Below are 22,154 nucleotides of genomic sequence, written 5' to 3'. Positions count from 1 at the left end.
GTATGTGCCTGAGAGGATGTGTACACATATGTGCAAGAATCCGAGGAGGCCTGAAGATAGCACTGAGTTGCCTGACCCAGTTACAAATGGGTGCTGGGTATCAAACTTGAGTCTTGTGTAAGAGCAGTATGTAGTCTTACCTGCTAAACCATCTCTCCAGTTCCTTAAATGTGTTTTTAACACATTTACTACAATGCATGTTTTCGAGGCAAGGTCCCATATATTTTATATTTTAGAAACATCAAACTTGCTGTTTCTGATGATGACCTTGAACTTCTAATTCTCCTGCCTCCACTTCCCAAGTGCTAGGATTATAGACATGATGCCCAGTTCACAACATTACAACATAAGTGCTTATAATCTTAAAAAACAAAACAAAACAAAACAAAACAAAAACCCCAAAACACTTTCAAAAGTTTTGGCAAGTTTTTTATACTTTTGTAGTTAAGAAACTGAGACCAAAAAAAAAAAAAAAAAAAAAGAAAAGAAAAGAAAAGAAAAAGATATTACCACATACCAACACCAACAGCACCAAACTGCTGCCCAACTAATGTACTTGGACTGAACTGACTGTATGCCGGCATCCTGCCAAAAGGTCCATAGGAACCCACCGACTGGAATGAAGATGATGACGAACCTAGTGAAGACTGAAAGAAAACCACAGATTATGCTAAGTTCAAAACTACATGGATATAACAAAGATGAGGTATTTTTTTAAAGCTTTTAAAAAACATGCTGAGTTTAACTGTTACACAAGAAGGTGATTATAGTGACTTACAGTACATTCCTAATAACAGTTAACAACCTTACTTCAATATTTATCTACTTGTGAGCCACCACGTGGATGCTGCTGGGACTTGAACTCAGGACCTCTGGAAGAACTAGCAGTGTTCTTAATCCCTGAGCCATCGCTCCAGCCCCAAGACTCTCATTTGTAGATTCCTTTAATCATTTCACATCCATTCACTGTTTAGTGTGTACTGTTTATGCATTCACGTATAGGTCAGAGGACAACTTGCCAAAGGCAGTTCTCTTCTTCCACTATGAGGGTTCTGAGGATTGAACTCCGGTCATCAGACTTGGTTCCAAGTTCCTTTACCCAGCGGACCATTTTCCAGACCCTTTTTGTTTTCAATTACCCATGGCCCATTGCTGAATTCACAGAAAAGGATGCAGAAACAAACATCCTACATAATATTGTTTATGGTTTAAGATCCCTAGATTAAGTCAAGGAACATTTTATAATAAGCTGAAATATGATGGTTTACCTAGTCAACTTGCTTGTACTAAGATGTACTTAGACGATCAGTAAAGCATGTTCTGTGAAAGCCTTCTCCAGAGCTGAATGATTAAGGGAAGACCGCTGTGGGTGCCACCAATAGGCTTCAAATCCAGATGGAACAAGAGAATGAAGGTTGAATACCCTCTACCATGGACATGCTTTCCCTCCTTCATGGCCATTACAAGGAGAGCACACTTAGCCATATATTCCTGTTGCCATGAGAGTGTACCGACACCCAGACCTCAAACAACAGACCTAAGAAAGTGAGCTAAAGGTTCTGAAATTATAAGCCAAGATAAAAACCTTTCCTTCCTTTACTGTATTCTTCAGGTTAATGAAATGATCAACTTACTAAATTTAAAAAAAAGTATATATGCACAATTGATAATCTTATAAAACATTCTACAATACAAATACAAATTCTGTTGAAGACTATAGGGATGTAAGTTAACCTATGAAAGATCTTAAGTTTTAAAAAAGTTTATTGTTGTGTGTGAAAGGTGCTTTGATGTGAGGAATGGAGGATAACTTGTAGAAGAAGGCAGTCGTCTTCTACCTTGTTTGTCCTAGGGCTAGAACTCAGGTCTCAGGCTTGGCCCCTCGCACCTTCAGCTTACCTAGCTATCTTGCTAGTTCAGACCTTGCCTTTCATTCTTTGCTAATAAGGGCATATCCCAGGGACTCAATACGCATGGTTACACAGTGAAGACTTATGGTTCAAACAAGTCCCTCAACACCATTCTGATTTATGTTCACCTGTGCTTTTCTGCTCCCACAAAGCTCATTACTCAAAGTAACTGGTAACTGCACACGTGTGTAACTGACACTAAATAAAGTAACAGCAGGGGCTGGCGAGGGGAGCTGCCTCAAGCACAGCACTGTCTCTTCTTTCTCAGCTTAAAAGACTCATGTTTTGTTAAGGTTACTTTACACTTTGTTGCCTCAAAATAAAAATTAAAAGACAAAGATCTGATTTGCAAGGATGAGAGTTCAAATTTCTTATCAAAAAGCTTTTTTTTATATTCAGAAAAAATGTATTATCAAGGTGCTTTGATTAAAAATTTTACTTTAATAAATATCTCATTTTTTTTTCTAACCCTGGTACTAGAGACTAGACCCAGGACCTTGTTTATGCTGGGCAAGCACTCTACTGAGCTATGCTCTTTGCCTCATTTCACTTAGATGGACTAAGTAGATATTTTCCTTTAATAGAGAAAAAACTGGGATAAAGAGATGGCTCAGCAGTTAAGAGCACCGACTGCTCTTCCAAAGGTCCTGAGTTCAATTCCCAGCAACCACATGGTGGCTCACAACCATCTCTAGTGGGATCTGATGCCCTCTTCTGGTGTAGCTGAAGGCAGCTACAGTGTACTTATAACATAGAAGTGTACTTATAAAATAAATAAATAAACAACAAAAAAAAAACTTAGGAAAGATATATATATTTTAAAAGTAATCTGTAAGATGTATGCAAGAGAAAACCCGAGAAGACTATAATCCTCACCTCCTGCTTTCTCTCCTCACTTTTGCTTATTTTAGCTTCTAGGTAAAATCTGTATAGCCTAGAAGTTAATATGGGAGGTGGGGGGAGGGAGCCCCAACCTCCTGCTGTGCACACTACTGTCACCTCTGAAGTGCTGGAGCTGCAGAGGTATGGGCACCTTTGCCCAGGGGTACATTTGTTTTTAATAAAAGATGCAAACATTCAATTCTAAGAATACTTTGGATAGCTAGTTTGCCATGATGTGGCTTGGGCAAAGGAGAGATGCCCACCCAGCCTCTCACTACATCAAGACAGGTGAGCAAGCAGGACAGCTGACCCTGCCCTTCACTGGCTGCAACACTGGAAAGAGCAGGCCTTGCAGCTTGCCTGGGGCAGCACAGTAGAGCTGCCCCTGGTAGTGTAGGTATGGGTGAGCTAGCCCTGGGGTATGAGACCAAGAGAGCTGGCCCTGTCCTTTGTTGGCTACAGCATCGGGTGGCCTAGATGGGCAGTTTTGGAAAGCCTGCCCTGGTGGTATGGGTAAGGAAGAGCTGGTGGGGTGACTAACCAGGTCCAGATCCAGGGTTCTGAGTAGCCCCATCCCAAATCTACTCCATCTATGAATTGCAAGAGTGTGTGAAAAGGCCAGTCCTGCAGATCCAAAGCAGAGGATTTCCATGACACAGGGCAGCAACAGGATATCCAAAAAGAGCCCCAGTGAGGATCCAATATAGTTAGTGAAGCAGAAGCCAGAGGCCTTAAAACACACCAAGGACTCATTGCAAAGTAAAAATGTGTTGACAAAAGGGAGTACTGTGTGACACATTACAGCTCCCATGACAAGAAGGTTATTATTTTTTTTTTATTCTATCTTATTTTCTTTGAGGAGGGGATATTACAAGGGCAGAAGGAGAATATGAAGGGAATGAATAAAATTGGGGTTCGTGATGTGACTTTCATAAAGAATAAAAAGTTAAAAAGATAATACTTCGGCTAATTTGTAACCTGCCACTTTAAAGAATTTATGCTAAAACCCTTCTATGCTTGTGATATTTTATTATATACCATTGCATACTGTATAATGCATACTATAATTTAGTACCTCCTCCATTTAACCTAATTATTTTATCCCAGAGTAGCTATTTGTACCCTGGTTTGTAATATGAACCATTATCCCCATAGTGTAGAGGTCCTGATTCTGGAGTCTTACTACCTCAATCCATTGAAATTGTGGTCCCTCTTCAATTTCCTCACTTAAAAAAGAAAAAGAGGATTGAATATCAAGCTGCCAGGAGGACCAACTTTTAACTGTACTATCTGTGCTTTGTATTAAAGTCTTATGCAGTGAACTTCCAATAAATGTTAGTCATAGTAACAACACAGCAGTGTTGAAACTAGAAAATATTATAGAATGTATTTAAATTCTTCAGCTATTTATCAGTTTCAACTTAAGATCCCTGAAGAAACCTATAGAACATTATTCAAGTAATCTTATGTATTCAAGTAACTTCTAATTAGTAAGTTACATGAAGGTTCAGGAAAGGCAAGAGCCAAATCTAATGATGTAACTGTACCTCTGAAAGGCAATTTGCTTCAGTTACCTGAACAATAGCTGGGTCCTGAGGCAAAGAACATTGTGGTTTGGGCGGCTCACAAACAGTGAGGTCTTTAATATCACTCCCCCGGAATATAATATATTCAAAGACTTCATCTCGAGGTGGTATTGGACGGTCTGTTGGTCTGTCTTCTGTACCGAAGGATCGAACTGGTAAGAAAATAGAAGACATGAGATGTATGTTTGCCTGAGAATTGTTACAAATAGCAAGCATCAGTTCTCAAGCACCAGAAGAAAGTATTTATTACCATACAATCAAACATTTTTAAAAGAGTAAATAGAACACATTTTGCTCAAAGCAGAATATATTCCACTTAAAAGCCTAGTGTCATGAGTCTGTGTTCTCACAATTTTATTTCTATTTTTGGTGGCTGTTTGTGGTAAGGTATGAAAATGTCCTTTTTTGACAGCATCTACAACAAATGGTGCTGCTTCAACTGGCAGTCAGCATGCAGAAGAATGCAAATCGATCCTTTATCTTCTTGTACAAAGCTCAAATCCAAGTGGATCAAAGACCGTCATATAAAATCAGGAACACTGAAACTAATAGAAGAAAAAGTGGGGAAGAGCTTAGAACATATATATAGGCACAGGGAAAATTTTCCTGAACAGAACACCAATGGTTTATACTCTAAGATCAAGAATCGACAAATGGGATCTCATAAAATTGCAAAGCTTCTTCTATAAGTCAAAGGACACTGTCAATAGGACAAAACGGCAACCAACAGAATGGGAAAAGATCTTTACCAATCCTACATCTGATAGAGGGCAGGTATCCAATATATACAAAGAACTCAAGAAGTTAAACTCTAGAGACTCAAATAATCCTATTAAAAATGGGGTACAGAGCTATATGAAGATTTCTCAACTGAGGAATACCGAATGGGTAAGAAGCACCTAAAAAATGTTCAACATCCCTAGTCATCAGGAAAATGCAAATCAAAACAACCCTGAGATTCCACCTCACACCAGTCAGAAGGCTGTGGAGAAAGAGAAACACTCCTTCACTGTTGGTGAGATCGCAAGCTGGTACAACCACTTTGGTTCCCTAGAAAATTGAACATAGTACTACCTGAGGACCCAGCTATAACCACTCCCGGGTATATACCCAAAAGACGTTCCAACATATAACAAGGACACATGCTCCACCATATTCATAGCAGCCTTATTTATAACAGCCAGAAGCTGGAAAGAACCCAAATGTCTTTCAACAGAGGAATGGATACAGAAATTGTGGTACATTTACACAATGGATACTACTCAGCTATTAAAAAACAATGACTTCATAAAATTCTCAGGCAAATGGATGGAACTAGAAGCTATCATTCTGAGTGAGGTAACCCACAAATGAACAAACATGGTATGCACTCACTGATAAGCAGATACTAGCCCAAAAAGCTCAGAATGCCCAAGAAACCATCCACAGACCTTATAAAGCTCAAAAAGAAGGAAGGCCAGAATGTAGATGCCTCAGTCCTTCTTAGAAGGGAGAACAAAACACTCACCAGAGAAAATACAGGGACAAACAGAGGAGCAGAGATTGAAGAAAAGATTATCCAGAGACTGCCTCACCTGGGGATCCATCCCATATGCAGCCACCAAACCCACACACTATGATGCCAAGAAGTGCTTACTGGCAGGAGAGGAGGATGCTTGCAACTAACCATTGGACTCAACACGGGGACCCCCAATGAAGGAGCTAGAGAAAGGACTGAAGGAGCTGACATGGGAAGAACAACATTATCAACCAACCAAACCCTCCAGAGCTCCCAGGGACTAAACCACCAACCAATGAGTACACATGGAGAGACCCATGGCTCCAGCTGCATATGCAGCAGAGGATAGCACTGTCTGGCGTCAATGAGAGGAGAGGCCTTTGGTCCAGTGAAGACTCGTTTTCCCAGTATAGGGGAATGCCAAGGCGCTGAGGTGGGAGAGAGTAGTTGGGAGAGGGAGCACCTTCATGGAAGCAAGTGTGTGTGTGTGGGGGGTGATGGGAGTTGGAGGGGAAGGGGATAACATTTGAAATGTAAATACAGAGAATATCTAATAAAAATGAAAAAAAAGTTATTTTTTTAAATTGCTATTTATTTTTAGTGTTTTCATTCAGCAAAATGAAGTTCTGCTAACTTACACCATGGTTCTTGGTTGGGAAGGTGTGACAACTATCAATTTCCTAATATACAAAACCCAAAGCTTAAGTTTTGGGGCAAGGAGAAACCAATGAAGGTAACATTTCCCTTGGTGAACAGTAAGCCTTACAGAAGCTGAGCTTCCACAGGCAAGATTAAAATGCCTGTCACCTAAAATAGCTGTGCTCAATTAACTCTCAGTATTTAACACTGAAGATGGAATTAATCAAAGTTAACCTGTGTTTTACATGCAATAGACTAAGCTGGATATAAATGAAGAACATCACTGAATTACTCTCCAAGAACAGTGTTCATAATCTGCATTTGAAGCCACTCCCGAGTCTCTTATACTAGTTTTATGATTACTATCTTAAGAAACTACTGAAAATGTCAGCATCTATGTGATGTTCCAAATAAGAAAGCTTGAAAGATCACATACTGTTCATGGCATGGGTGCATGGAGGCCAGAGATGGATCTACAGTTAATTTTTCATCAAGGTGATTCACAGTTAGATCACGAACAAATGCTATTTCAGTTTAATAATGTTGTTTCCTTACTCTAAGAATTCCTAATACATATGAAGATGTTTCAAGAAAGACTACAGTATCATTATTAGGTCTGCAGAATGCTCTTCCCTATAGTGTAAAGAAATAAAAGTCTCATACACACTCCAAAACCAAAAAAAAAACAAAAAAAAAAAAAAAACAAAAAAAAACAAAAAAAAAAACAAACAAAAAACAAAAAACAAAAAAAAAAAAAAACAACCCCCCCCCCCCAAAAACAAAAACAAAAATCACTAAAAGAAGCACCAGCTCTTGTCTATAATCTTAGCAGTTGGGAGGTTGGGGCAGAAGGACTGCCCATAAACTCCAATTTGGCCAGGATTATGAGACCCTGTCTCAGAAGACTTAAAACAAAAACAACAAAAAAACCAAACCAGACCAAATACCCCAACAATCAGGCATGGTGGTACAGTCCATATTCTTTTAATCTATGTTCAGGGGAGCAGCTTTAGATACAGTGAAGGAGACCTAGTTTCAAAATTGACAATGATCTGGATACAGGCTTAGTCTAAACTGAAAGGACAAGGGTAGAGTGCTCACTTTCTCTAGAGAAAATCTCACTAGCAGACCCAAATAGGTAGATGGAGGCTAGGACACAGAGGCTTTAGCTGAGCCGCACTCGTCAGCTCATCTGTTCATGGCCAAATGATATGCAGGTAGGCAGGAAGCATGGTGCGTGTCCTCCCCCCAGAGTACTAAAAGTTAACCACGTTTAGACTTTGACCTTCAAAACTAAGATTTGCTTTATTTTAAATGATGTGTATTTGTCTGTGTTGTGCATAAGCATGTGCACATGAGTACACGAGCCCATGGAGGAGAGCCAAGGGCATCAGATGCCTTGGAGGTGAAGTTACAGGTGGTTGTTAACTACCTGATAGGAAATGCAGACACCAAACTTAGGTCCTCTGCAGAAGCTGTACTTGTTTTTAACCACTGCTATCTCTCTAGTTCCCATTTCAACCTTTTCTGTATGAAAGGATGAAGACCAGAAAGCAGAATCTGTCTTCACCACCATCACAATGAATAATATCTCAGGTCTCACAGCTGCCGTTAGCTTGTTCAGAAGAACAGTGGGTAAATCAAAGGCCCTTCTATAAAACCAGAGAGCTCAATTAGGCCTCCCTTTAACCTGTATTCAGGCGAATCCATGGTGAATTACAGAAACAAACAAACCAACAAATATGAAATCCCAAACTTCTTTCCTTGCTTATAAAGGGAAGACATACTGAAGGTTTGTGGAGGAGGTGGGGGTGGGAGAGAATGTAGCCGGACAGATAACTGAGCTGAGCTGATCTGTTACAGATAAAAAGTTCTAGAGTAACAACACAGAAATGTTAAAACCCAAAACACTTGAGGTTTACACTGTGATATAATAATAAGGCTCCTGGGTCTGTTTGTTACAAGGTAAAATTTTAACAAGGATCTGCCACTTAAGAGACCTCAAAACATTTCTTTTTTTAATTTACTTATTTATATGAGTACACTGTAGTTGTCTCCAGACACACCAGAAGAGAAATTGGATTCCATTACAGATGGTCATGAGCCACCATGTGGTTGCTGGGAATTGAACTCAGGACCTCTGGGGGAGCAGTCAGTGCTCTTCACCGCTGAGTCATCGTTCCAGCCCCCCTCAAAACATTTCTAAATAGCACAGGATAGCCAAAGGAAACTGATGTGAGTATATGTGAGTAAAATTTTCCCTAATATTGTCCTCACGTTGGGTGTGATGGTTACCCAAGCACTCTGGAAGCTGAGGCAAGATTCGAAATTTGAGGTCAGTGGGGGTTGTACAGTGAGACCATCCTCAAAAAGCAACCCCCATTGTCATTCTACTATCTTCTAAATACACACAAATCAAAATTTGAACCATATGTTTGCCAATCAGGCAAAACTTTTCAGAAAGAGTATCTTTCACGGGATCAACAAACAGCTGCTATGCCATGTACAGACACTGAGGTCTCGGAGGGAAACAGAAAGACAAAGCCTTGATAAGCACAAAGCTAGGGTTAAGTCTGCATTTCCTCTTCTCCAACCTCTTAAAACAGGGAGACTGATCTCACCAGCAGTTTCCCCTCTTCAGACTATCAGATTTTACAAAATGCAATCAGTATAAACTTCCTAAATTAAACCCCAACAATTCATTATTGCTGAATACTTTTTAAGGCTTCCTATAGCAAACCAGGAAAAACGTTAACTTGCCATTCAAATGACAAATGAAGCAGATGTGGACAGGGAAGCCAAGAACAATGATAAGATGGAACTCAGCCTTGTACAGCTCAAGACTCCAATTATGTGTGAAGACAAATTAAAATTATCAGAGCTTGAAAATATATCAGAGGGAAACCCAGGAAAGCTATGGATTTACAACAACTTAACAGAAAGAAACTTAACAGCTAGCACTAACTAGAAGGGTTTTGAGCCTTTCCTTCCCCAGTTTTAACTACTTTACACAAAGACTGTACTGGAAGTGGCTATTCCTCTCATAAAGAATGACAAAAATGAGAAAAATTACTAAAGGAAATCACATGAAGATCAAAGAGCAGCTCTGACTGTGTAACATTTGAATTGAGATTCCAAGATGACTCTGGGGTAAAGGGGTGAACTCCCTGGGGCAGAGATACACATGTTATGAAATGAAAAGGGAGGGGGATAAGCCACATAATGAACAAAAGAGTCAAAAAAAAAAAAAAAAAAAAAAAAAAAAAAAAAATCACAGTAAGACTTGTTTCCCAGAGTGATGTGACTTGAGGTTTTCCTTAGCATACAGAACAGGGAGTACAGTAGGCCAGGTTAAGAGGTGACAGGGTTTTAGATAGGATGGCTACTGCAGAGATGCAGTCAATCAAAGGACATCTAATAGATTATGGCTTGAATATGAAATGTAGTGGCTGCTAGATGAATTTTGGGGAAGTGACTGGATCTTAAGGGATCTGATACAAACAGTGATAATCCCTCATAAACAATCCCACCATGGAGTCACAGTATGATACCACTGCTGGGAAATCTGAAAAGCAAGTAGGATCTTGTTAGAGGAGCGACCCCTAAGAACATGCCCTGGGAAAACCTATTTCGTTCCCTGCTCCTTCTTTATTTGCTTCCTGTCTGCCACAGAATCCTGGTGCTGAGAAATTTGTACTCTCAGAGGCCTCAAGCAAAGGGGCAAGCAGACCATAGACTGAGACCTCTAAATCATCTTCTTTGAAATAAAGGTTTCACCAACATGTGACCTGTAAGGAGAAGGGGAAGTTTTTAGGTGCTGTTTTATTACACTCATTGTTTACTCAACACAGAAGGCCAACTCTCTTAAAAAGCTTCAGTATGCTATCTCCTAGCTCCAAGTACTTACAAAGCTGTACTCACACACCTTTCCTTTAATCCCAGCACTCAGCAGAGACAAGGCAGATTTTTCTGAGTTTGAGGACAGACTGAATTATGTAGCAAGTACCCAGCCAGTCAGAACTACCCAGAGGAAAATTTAAAACTAAGTATTTGTAAAGCAGAGATCTACAATAAAAATCAACAACCAAGAAAGAAGCAAACATTTTCCTGGTCTAAAGAAAGACTAATTTCCTTGGATCAACATGGAGATGTAGCACAAGATACACTGCTGAAAGAAAGTCCTAACAGCTCAAACAGGCAGTTGCCAGAAAGCTCACCAAATATGTTTTTGATATTGTTGTTTTGAGACAGTATCCACCACTGGCTCTGCTTCTCTAGTGCTGGAGAGAGAGACAGGGAGGACTACCGAGCTCACCTAATAAGATGTTCTCTACACAGAAATGAAAAACAGAATGGTACAAACTTATTTGAAAAAGTAAATGCCAGAAAAACAACAGAACAATGATTAAAAGTATATGGGAAGAGGGGGCACTTAGAAAGATAGCTTAGTGATTCAATGCTTGCCTAACTTGTGTGAGGCCCTAAATCCTATTCCCAGCACTGGGGGGAGGAAGGGGAACAAAGAGACAAGCTACTACATATGTAGAAATAGTGATAAGATATAGGCAGACAAACCTCAAGGGTCCACAAAAAATTTCTCTCCCATCTTTTTTGAAAATATTTCTGCTAAACAAAATCTTAGGCATAGAGAAGATAGGCTTTACTCTTCCGTGTCTCAGAAAGCTACAAAAACCTATGAACTCTCTCCCTGAATGTTATACACAAGACAAGATTCATTTATAACTTCAGGGGACCAAAGAGCCCATGAAATCCACTCAATAACTCCATGTTAAGAGTCCATTAGATAGGGCTGGAGAGATAGCTCAGTGGTTAAGGGTATTTGTTGCTGGGTTCCAAGCACATGGTGACTCATGACCGTCTTTAATTCCAGAGGACCCGATACATTCTGACTTTAGCAACAAGACACACCTGATGCACATACACATATGTAGGTAAATTTGGCAACAAGCTGGGTACTCCAGTGTAATTATTTGAATCATAGCTTTCTAAAATACAGTTCTGAATTACAAAATCCATCAGTGTAATTTACATATTAAAAGCAAAGGAACTGTTGCTCCTAGGTAGTGGTTGAGTTCAAGAAGAGTAAGTATGACTACCCAGGTACAAAGAAACTTCAGGTTGATGGAACCTTTGCAAAACCAGATTCCAGTTCTGCTTCCTATTCTACCAAGGTGGGAGGAGTCTCAGCTGGACACTCCTGCCACCATGGAGACATGTGCCCATCACCTCTTCCTGGACTGTAAGCCAATAAACCCTTCTTAAAAAGAAAAGAGGTGACAGCAGCACAACTCTTACTGTGTTGTATACTTGAAGTGGGTAAATTTTATAGCACGGAAACTATATACAATAATTGTCAAAAAAGAAGAGAAAAATTATAGCTGCTGAATAGCACTCAATTGTAGCTGGGTATGGTGGTTAATACCTATAATCCCAGCACTCAGGAAGACGCTGATTAAGGCAGGTTCAAAACCAGCCTGGTCTGCAGAGTCCCCAGACAGCCAGGGTTTTATAACGAGACTCTTCGAAAAAAACCAAAAAAGACACACCCATTAATTCCTATTAACCCAAAGCCTAACTTAGGAGAGGAACACACTGAGCATGGTTTTCTCAGCATCCAGTGTTGTCTATCTTCACTACATTCCATCTGCTCTCAAATGGTTTCTCTGGAACCAGCTTTATTTTTTATTTTATAGTCTCTAGAGAAGAAAGTGACCAGTTACATAAACGAAGGAAGAACTTGATGGTCTGAGCACTGTCTGAACAAACTGGGCTAACCCTTTACTTTTTAGCTCTATTGACATCCTCAATTACTTTACAATATTCTAGTTTCCTCTGTTTCTGCCAATGCTAATTCTGAGCCTTTTGGGAGCCCATTTAGGGATACAGATCAGGTGACTTCTACTCAGTGTAAAGGTTCAATTCCACTAAGAACTTGTTCTTTAAACTCATTTACTTGCTGTTTGTCCTCCAATATTTTGTTACTACTGACACTCTACTCCAAATCTACTTGTTCTTTTGTGGATTTATGGACTTTTTTTTAAACAAAGAGATTTATTTATTTATATATGTGAGCACAGTATCACTTTCTTCAGACACACCAGAAGAGGGCATCAGATCCCATTACAGATGGTTGTGAGCCACCATGTGGTTGCTGGGAATTGAACTCAGGACCTCTGGAAGAGCCGTCAGTGCTCTTAACCACTGAGCCATCTCTCTGGCCCTGGATTTATGAATTTAAAAGAGTTCATTTTGTGCATTTTTAAAAAATAGGAATTAACAGGAAGTAAAAGTTTTTAAAAAAAGTTCAATTTGATGTCCTTCCTCAGCAGTCTACATTTTTTTCTTGACTCATTTCCTTTCTTTTTTTTAAGATGGGGTCTCTATGTAGTTCTGGAACTTGGTGTATAGACCAGGCTGGCCTTGAACTCACAGAAATCTGCCTGCCTCATCCTCCCCAGTGCTGGGATTAATGGTGTTTGCCACTGTATTTTAATTCCCCAATGATACAACCAAGAAAACTAGAGGTGCAACTAGAGAAGAAAACAACAGGGAGAGCTAAAAGGATCAAAGTGCTTGGGTAGAAGGGTGGAGGTATGGTTTGTTCTTACTGACCAGCAGGCATGTTATGTGTGTATACACATGTGCTACACACTGCATGAAGTCAGAGGACCTCCCTGCAGCAGCTGGTTCTTCATTCACATGGGTCTCAGGTTATACGTATTCGATTCAGGTCATCCAGCCAGTGCCTTTTAAGCACAGACCCTCCTCACTGACTCTACTGTTTAAGTACCATGTACTGTTTTGTTACATGGATCCTAATGGTGCAACGTTTATGTTAGGTTAAATTTAGCTACCTTTTCACTTTTCCTTATTGTCAAACTGCCAAAATCCTTGTTTCCAGTATTTTGAAACTTACAGCACATTACTGTTCTCTGTTGCATGTTGCCTGTTATTCTTTGCTGAGTTAAAAAGAAAACAAGTTGACAGACTGAAAATAAAAATGGGGTACAAATGTTGAAGGTCTGAAAAAAGAGAAACAAAGGGGCCTCACAGATAAGAGTAGAGATGGAAATGCAGCTCGACTCCTGTGAAGAGGCTCAGACTGCTGAGGTGTATGAATCCAAGACGGTTATATAACGAGAGCTATGACTTCTGCAAGCTCGTATGTACAAGAGTACGGGGGAAGTGTGGGGGTGTGGAATAAGGAGGATGCCATTCTGACTGTAATGACTGATCCTGGAACGTAAACAGGATAGACAGCGAAGTGAGGAGTGAGAACGAGGGGCACGGAAAGGCTGCCAGATCAAGACACTGTAGTAAAGAGCCAAACAAATGATAAAGTTGGGGTTTTAGATACTAAGCACTTAAAAATGCTTTGCTCTTCCCTTAAGTAGCTGATTGGCTTTTATGCAACACTTCACGTAATTATCAGAGTGAGTAAAAGGTGGGCATTACACCCCCATGGAAAAGATAAAAGATGCTAAAACCCTTGTTTTTGGTCAAGGAGTATTCTGTATGACAATCAACCTGTTGGGTCACATGCTCTTCCAGAAACACATAAAACTAGAATAAGCCTGACCAACTCACACTTTACACAAAATATGTTAATATAATCATGTTTTAAAATAGCCAAAGTATTACTTTATAGCATTGTGAAAGAAAATAAGGGCAAAGTGTTCCTGGAGAATTAAATTCAAGCTAAACTACCTGTACTTAACTGCTGTTATTACTGCAGTGCTGAGTTAAATACAGCTCTTGCTGTTACTGAGTCAATAAGGTTTCTTTGCTCTCATTTTTCTCCTCTATTATTTTCTTCTAGTGTATGCTGTTTTTTCAGTATTACACAGAAAGTCATGGCTCTTCTTATCTATCTTGCAAGAAAAACAGCACCTGAGTTTAGACTCTTAGATACACCCCATATTTCTGTAGCTTTTACAGCAGCAACAAAAAAAGTGTTTGAAGCCTTTGTTCAGGCAACTTCACTATATAGGGCAAACAAAAGAAATCTGCTTTTGAGATCTTTGTTGTTTGAGGTAGCCATTTTGTGAGTGGTTAGATTTAAATTTTCCCATCATGCAAGTTGATGCCAAGCATGGTAGTGCATCTCAGCACCAACGAGGCAGAGGCAAGTAGATCTCGTGAACTTGAGGCTAGCCTATGTAAAAAGACCCCATCTCAAAAGGTCAGTAAAGTACCTCACAGGAACTTCCGATGCTCTCCTGCTCATCCACAGGGACAGTGGTTTATGACTATGGGGCCAAGGAACAATCAGGATAAGCTAAGCCAGTTGATAAGACTCAGAAGATGTTGAAAGACTCTGTCAACAGTTTACCACTTTTGTATCTGATACAAATTTTCTGAAGTTTAAGGGCAATTCATTTAAAAGCTACTGACTTGCCATTCTTTTTCCATTTTTTCCCTTTACAATGGCAACCTGAATGATTCCCCAGGACAGCTCACTAAACATACAAAATTTTTCCATTTATGTACAAATTTCTCTAATTTTAGCATATCAGATTTATTAAATGTATTCATCCATATGTGAACTGCAAACATAGCAGAACCATTCCACACATTATTTGTACCTATCCTTTACTTTATAGTTTTCTTTTTTTAAAAAAAGTTATTTAACGTATGAGTACACTGTAGCTGTCTTCAGACACACCAGAAGAGGGCATCGGATCCCATTACAGATGGTTGTGAGCCACCATGTGGTTGCTGAGATTTGAACTCAGGACCTCTGGAAGAGCAGCCACTAAACTACTCTTAACCACTGAGCCATCTCTCCAGCCTTATAATTTTCTTCAACATCCAAATCTCATTCTTCTAAATGAAAATGTAAATCACAGAGTAAAAGTTTACCTTCCTAATAATGTCTATTTTGTTATAAAGCTTCTTTTACATACCCACTCATGGAAATTAACCAATACTCCCATTGAGGAGATATTTTAATTTAAAAAATGTGTACGTATGCTTTGCCTGCATGTATATATGTTATGTGTATCATATAACCAGTCCCTTGGGGGCCAGAAGACAGACTCAGCTCCCCAGAGACTGGAGTTACACATGGCTGTTAACTACCACGTGAGTGCTGAGATGGGAACCCAGGGCCTCTGGGAGAACAGTAAGTGCTCCTACTCTCTGAACCATTTCTCTAGTCTCAGACATTTTAATTGTAAAAGAATAGCACAGGACTACAAACTGGAGGAGCTGCTAAAAGCAGCTGCTGAAAACACCATGACCCAGATTATCTCCAAACACACTTAAAAGGCAGCTGTCAATGTCATATGAGATTGTACTGTAAGACTTCCTGACATTTACTTAGGGTCAAAGGCCATGAAGCTTATCTGGGCTTCAACTTCTAGAAGGGAGTTAATTTATAAAATCTCTGGCAGAATCCGAGGGAAAGCAACCATTGCCAGTCCTGCCCCATCAGGCTTTCATATATTGTGCACCCATACAATTTATTGCCCAAACTGGAACATTAAAAGAGCAATGCTTTTAATAATGGCATTAAAAGAAGCATAAATGATGACTATCAGGCAAAGTTACAGGTATGGCCACCCTAATTCTATACCATACAAATAAATATTAATTAGCCAAAGTATCAAAAGAATTATAGTTTTAGGCATATGTAAATTATGTGATAGCCATGTAAAAGACCTAAATTCTAATACAAACCATAAAAGTCAAGTGAATCCTTTATTTAGGTTAAAGATCTAATATTTTATGCCATATACAAAACCAGTTTTAGATGTATTATAGACCTAAATGTGAAAAAGCAAAATAAAATGCATTCTAAAAAGATAAAAAGTATTTCCATAGTATTGAAGAAAAGTATGTTATTAACTAGGATAAAGAAAAATGAGATCTGATGGCCTCTTCTGGTGTGTCTGAAGACAGCTACAGTGTCATATATATATAAATATAATAAATATATATAATAAATAAATCTTAAAAAAAAGAAAAAGAAAAACCACCCACTCAGCCCTAAAAAAAAGCCTAATAAACATGCCTAAATTAAAATAAAGATCTGTTTACACTAAAAAACTACGCAGGAAAAGACACAATAAATACATCCGAAGGATGAGTTATTAGAACTCAAAACTCCAGAAAATGATGTAGAAAAATAAGTAAAAAAATTTAAAGACACTTAAGGAAAGATGAACATCAAATGGCTTAAACATAGAAATACCTCCAAAACTCATTAGCTGACAGAGAAATAGGAACTAAAATCCCATTCAAGAGGCTGAAGTAGTTAAGAGCTCATCTGACTCTCAGCACCCACATTAGATGGCTCAGAACCACCTGTAAATCCTGCTCCAGAAGTATCCACACCTCTGCCCTCTGTGGGCACCTGCACACAAGTGAACACACTTTTCTCCACACACACCCAATTAGTAACAAAACAAAACAAAAAACCCCACACTGAACCTCCTACCCATCAAACTGGCAAGAATTAAAATATATGGTATTCAGTACTATTGCTGGTGAGACACACGGAACAACTAGAATTCTTGTTGTTGAAAATAAACACTCATAAGCATCTACTAGAGAAAATTACTTTGCATTACTTAGTAAAGACATACACTCCCTATGTTCCTGCAACTCAAATTCTAAGTATGTGCCCCCTCAAATGATTTCAACACATCACTGCATTCAAACATTAATTTTCTTAAAAGCACTGTTCTCAATAGCCCCAAATTGTAAACAAGCTAAGTGTTAACTGTCAAATAGCCAAACCTCCTGTGGGAGTTGAAAGCTTTATATATATATATATATATATAATCCTATATACACAAAGTTCAAACTGTTGTGCTCATAAGAGCTGAACCATTTCTCCAGCTCTTTGATAATTTAAAAAAAATTATTCTGGGGCTGGGGAAATGGCTCAGGGTTCAGAGCAGTAGTTGTTCTTTCAGCACTCACTACCACTTTTAACTCTAGTCCCAGAGGATCTGATGCTCTTTCCAGGCCTCCATGGGCACGAGACACACGTGGTGCACAGACAAACATGCAAGCAAAACACATAAAATAAAGATTAAGTTATTTTGTGTGCATCTGTGGAGGTCAGAGGACAATTTGCTGAAGTTGATTCTCTTTCCACCATAAGGATCTTAAGAACTGAACTCAAGAGGACAGGCTTGGTGGCAGACACATTACAGGCTTTACTCATCCCTCTAGTCCTTAACTTCCAATTTTGCAAAATGAAGTGTTAAGTACTGGACATCACTGGACAAAGTTATACATTGATACATGGACTAAATGACAATGCTATAAATATAATTAAATGATCATAATTTATTACGAACTAATAAGATGCCCAAAATTTTACTCTAATAAAAAATGTTTAAAAACTTTGGGTTGTAAATTTTTTTAAGGTTTAAAGTTAAGAAGTATTTTATATATACAAAGTCTTAAAAATGAACTGTGATGGCCCAAGTCTGTAATCGTGGAGATGGAAGCAGTCTAATTTCATACTCAAGGCCTGACTGAGTAGGGCACACAGTGAGACCTCTACCTCAAAAAAAAGAAATCTCAGCTGTTAAAGAGTATATAGTACTCTTCCACTAGAGGACCAGAGTTAGAATCCCAGCACCCGATGACGGTGGTTCACAACTGCCTTATCTCTAGATAGGGTTGTGTGTGTGTGTGTGTGTGTGTGTCCCCAACACCTGTGGCTTCTGCCAGAGCCTATACTCACATGCACTTAGCACTACACAGACCACACACATAGAAATAAATATTTTTAAAAAGTTACTAAGCCGGCTCATGTCTTATAATGCTAGCACACAGGTGGTAGTGGCTAGAGGACTGGGAATTCAAAGTGGAAGCTGGCAGATCAACACTTCAAAGTCATCCTTGATAACCTATCCAGTGTGAAGCCAGCCCAAGTTACATGAGACCATGCAAATAATAACCCCCAAGCCTCTACGAAACACTTCGACGAAATGCTGTTCTCAACCAGTGTGTAGAACACCTGGTGAGAGCACCAAGAACCTTAGAGAGCGATTTATCCACCCTTTAATGAAGTCATTAAAGCTAACACCATAAATCAAAATCTCCATCTGTAAGGACAGAAAAAAATAAAATAAAAAAGGCAAGCAAAACTAAGTTGTGTCTCCCTCTGAAGTCGAGCTCCCTAAATTGGTGAGGCTTGCCTGGAACTCAGATCCACCTGTCACTAACTTCTATATGTCAGCACCTGTGCCACCAAGCCCAACTATTAGTCAAGGCCTTATAATTACTAAGGGGAATCATACACCTTTGCGTACAGTGAACATCCACACAGACTGAAAGCAGGTTCTTTAACAGGCAGTTCGTCACAACACTCAATGAGGCAAAGAGAAAGTTATGGGGTCCTTGCCTTCTCAGTTTTTGTCTTTTTTGAGAGGGTTTCATGTGTACCAAGCAGATCTTGAATGCTTGACCTCCTGCCTCCACCTCCCTGGCGGAATCACAGGCATGCACCGTCCACACCCGGTTTTTCTCACTGGGGAGCCAACCAGGGTTTTATGCATGTAAGCAAGCACTCTCTCCACTGAGATGACCTAGCTGTATTGCTTGTGCAGCCCTGCTGGTCCCTAGTTCAAGAAGCCTTTAGCATATCTGGGACTACAAGGGAGTGTTACAGCACCAGGCATCATACTGCTCTTTAAAAAGCAGACTCCTTGGCTTTTTCAATATTTGATTCAAGGATTTAAAAAAAAAAAAACTAAATTGTTAAAAGTTATATAAGTATCATCATAAAGCAACCGTGGAAAACATCACCCCTACTCTCTTATAGCGTACCTTTTTAAGCTTTGTTTTTGTGGGAGGGACGACCCAGATCTCCCACTTGCTAGGGAAGAGCTGTCAATCAAGGCCACACCCCTAGCCCCCATTAGGTAGAATTCAACAACCTAAAAAGTTTTCTTACCCAAGTAGATTTGGCCCAAAACTGAAACTGTTAAAGGAGCATTCCCCCCCGCCCCCCCCTTAGGAAAAAAAAAAAAAAAAAAAAAGAAGGGTCATTAAAACTTTTTGGGTAATGTAAAGAGACTCTTTATTCAGCTATTTAATACGCTTTTAGATTTAATCTTGCTATCCCTGGAACCTCTTTTTCCTAGAGTACGCAATTCTTAACAATTCCACTAGGCGTGGTGGGAAAATAGCCCTCCCTGGTATCAAAAACTGTTACAAGACTTCCTCTAAGATCAGAAGCTCACGTTTTATTTTCTTTCTGTCTTCTTGGCACAGGGTCTAGCAGGCGTGAACGGAAACAAAACCCACAAACTGTCTGTATTGACGGTGCAGACTACGGGGTAGTCTCCCTCTCCCCGTGGAACCAAAGTACAGCGGAGTCGGTCGGCGCCCCGATAGTACTGATCTGAACTGTGCAAGAGTCCCGGATCATCAAAACTTGAACTTTCCTTTCTACTAGGGTTCCAAAAAAGAGGCCCGTGGGAACAGCAAGCCAGCATTTTAGTGCACCTTTGGTTGCATAAGAATCCCGGCTTAACAGGTAACAATCACAGAGGAGACAAACGGGATGCGATCGGCCCGACGGTACCAAATGGCCTTTTCGAGATCACAAGTGTGCGGCGCAAACCCAAAGTTTGGAGCACACTCCTTAGGAGTTCACTCGAGAACCGTCGCCACCAACCCAGACGAAGAACGCTGAGAAAATGGGTGCCCGGGGAATGAACACATCCGCATTCAACTCTAGGTAGGCGTCAAGATTCTTCGACTCCTCCGGCTTTGTTCGGCGCTTCAGAAGACGGAACGACCGAATTTCGGTCTTGGAAGACACGAACCTGGGTGTGTTCTCTGGCTGTTTCCCGGGACTTTGGGATCATCCCCGCCCCGGGCGCCGCGCACTCGTTCCCTGGATGGAAGGCGCGGAGCTTCGGGGGAAGGAAGAAGCCCGGGGAGCCCCGGGAGGCCGCGGCCCGGCCATGGTCGCTCGGGGGCCGGGACCGAGACCGAGGGAGCGGCCTCCCGGGAGAACTGCTGAGGGAGAAGAGCGCGAGGGCGGCGGGGCGCCCGGCCCGCGCCCCCCAACCCCGAGGCCCGCCCCGCCGTACCTTTGGCGAGGGCTACAGTGGAGTTCTCGGTGTCGATGGTGTAGAGGATGCCCTCGTAGCGGATCTCCGCTTTGGAGATGAGGCTGATCTTGCTGCCGATGTAAGGGGTGCCCCCGCTCATGGCGCCGCCGCCGTCGCCCGCCGCTCGCACTCAGGCAGATCCCGCGCTACGCCCGCCCGCCCGCTCGCTCGCTCCGTCGGCGCCTCACAGCAGTCTCCTCAGAACCAACATGGCGGCCGCGCCGGCTCCGCTTACCCTCCCCCAGCCTCCCGCCCTCAAACCGCGGCGCGGCGGCGGCGGCGGCGGCAGCGGCGGCGGCGCAGGGCATGCCGGGAGGGCGAGGCCGCGTCCTCTCGCGAGACTCGGTGAGCTCGCGGACGGTTCCTGGCTCTTTCCGCCGCTGCCCGAAGCTCTCTCTGGCTTGCGCCCCGCAAGAGTTTTGGAGAGACGGAAGTTTTTCTCGGCACCTAGACGTCGCGTGGACAGTGGACGAGGCCTCATCCGGCCTGGTGATGCTGAGGCCTCCGCCATTTCTAGGCGGGTTGTACTTTGTTACGAGCCCAGAGCCTTTGTGAGCGGTCGCCTCCTAGCTCATGACCGTGGTTTCCGCCGGTCACGGAGCTTTCGCCGTCAGTGCCAGAGCAGCCATCTTCGTCTAAGGAGTTTCACACCCTAGGGCTTGCTGCTCCAGGAGGCGCTGGGACCCTGTGCCCCAAACTCTTCTTCCTGCTGAGTCCTGCCCTCTTTATACAGTTTGTTTCCGGGCTTGTAGTTTTCAAAATGCTCCTGGCCACTAGCTGTGCAAGAAACGTCAGTCCATGTGCTTCTCTGCAGCTTTGATCAACTCCACTTTCTTATCAACAATCATCTCTCCGATTGGATGCCAAATTGGCAGCTTAAAACTTTGCATCCAGAGGTGTAACTGTACTCGGTTTTACTCCAAACTCGTCCCTCTAGCTTGTTCTTTGAGGTTAACTTTTACCCGGGACCGTTTACTTAATTACTAAGACCCCTGGATTGTCTTCTTCACCCCCACACCTGTCCTGACTGTAAATCTTGTCTGTTCAGTCTGGATCATCTCCATCCGCACTGCTCTCTACAAGACGTCTCAGTTACTCTTTGAGTTACTAATTCAGTACCAGAATTGTTGGCAGTAGCTCCCTAAGAATTCTCTCTACATCTCTCACCCCTACGAGGCTTTTCTTTAACTCAGCAGTCAGGGGGAATCATGTTCAGGTAGCAAGAGATGATGGACTCGTGTTCAAATCAAGTCAGATAACATTCCCTCTACTCTGTACTCTCCACAGATTACATGTTACACAAAGTGAAAACCAGACTTCTAGTTTGGCTTATAAGGGCATGATTTAGCTTGTAACACAGCTCCATACTGCTCCAAGCACCCTTCACACAGCATTCAAGTTGGTTATACTCTGTTCAGAGCCACCCTAGGAGATGATTTATTTACAATACTATGGTGGACCTCACATCCCTCTAATTGGCTTCTCTCTTCCTACTCCCATAGCATTTGTCTCTCCTAGAATGTCTGTTTAG

General features: G+C 41.2%; 1 protein-coding gene across 4 annotated transcripts in view; it reads right to left on the bottom strand.

Moving 5' to 3' along the window:
* Positions 1 to 20,859, bottom strand: part of LSM14A (LSM14A mRNA processing body assembly factor) — a 43,659-nt gene extending 22,800 nt beyond the window's left edge. For all 4 annotated transcript variants that reach the window (XM_080908421.1, XM_080908422.1, XM_080908423.1 and 1 more), the window contains exons 1-3: positions 20,603 to 20,859; positions 4,367 to 4,530; positions 518 to 647 (exon numbers count right to left, since the gene is read on the bottom strand). In XM_080908421.1, the coding sequence (XP_080764547.1) occupies positions 518 to 647; positions 4,367 to 4,530; positions 20,603 to 20,723 (415 nt within the window). In that variant the 5' untranslated portion in view covers positions 20,724 to 20,859. The remainder of the gene's footprint in view (positions 1 to 517; positions 648 to 4,366; positions 4,531 to 20,602) is intronic.
* Between the last annotated feature and the right edge of the window lie 1,295 nt (positions 20,860 to 22,154).

Source organism: Micromys minutus (genome assembly GCF_963924665.1).
Source record: "Micromys minutus genome assembly, chromosome: 32".
In the NCBI taxonomy this organism is placed as follows: Eukaryota; Metazoa; Chordata; class Mammalia; order Rodentia; family Muridae; genus Micromys; species Micromys minutus.
This window is presented reverse-complemented; position numbering and strand designations above follow the sequence as displayed.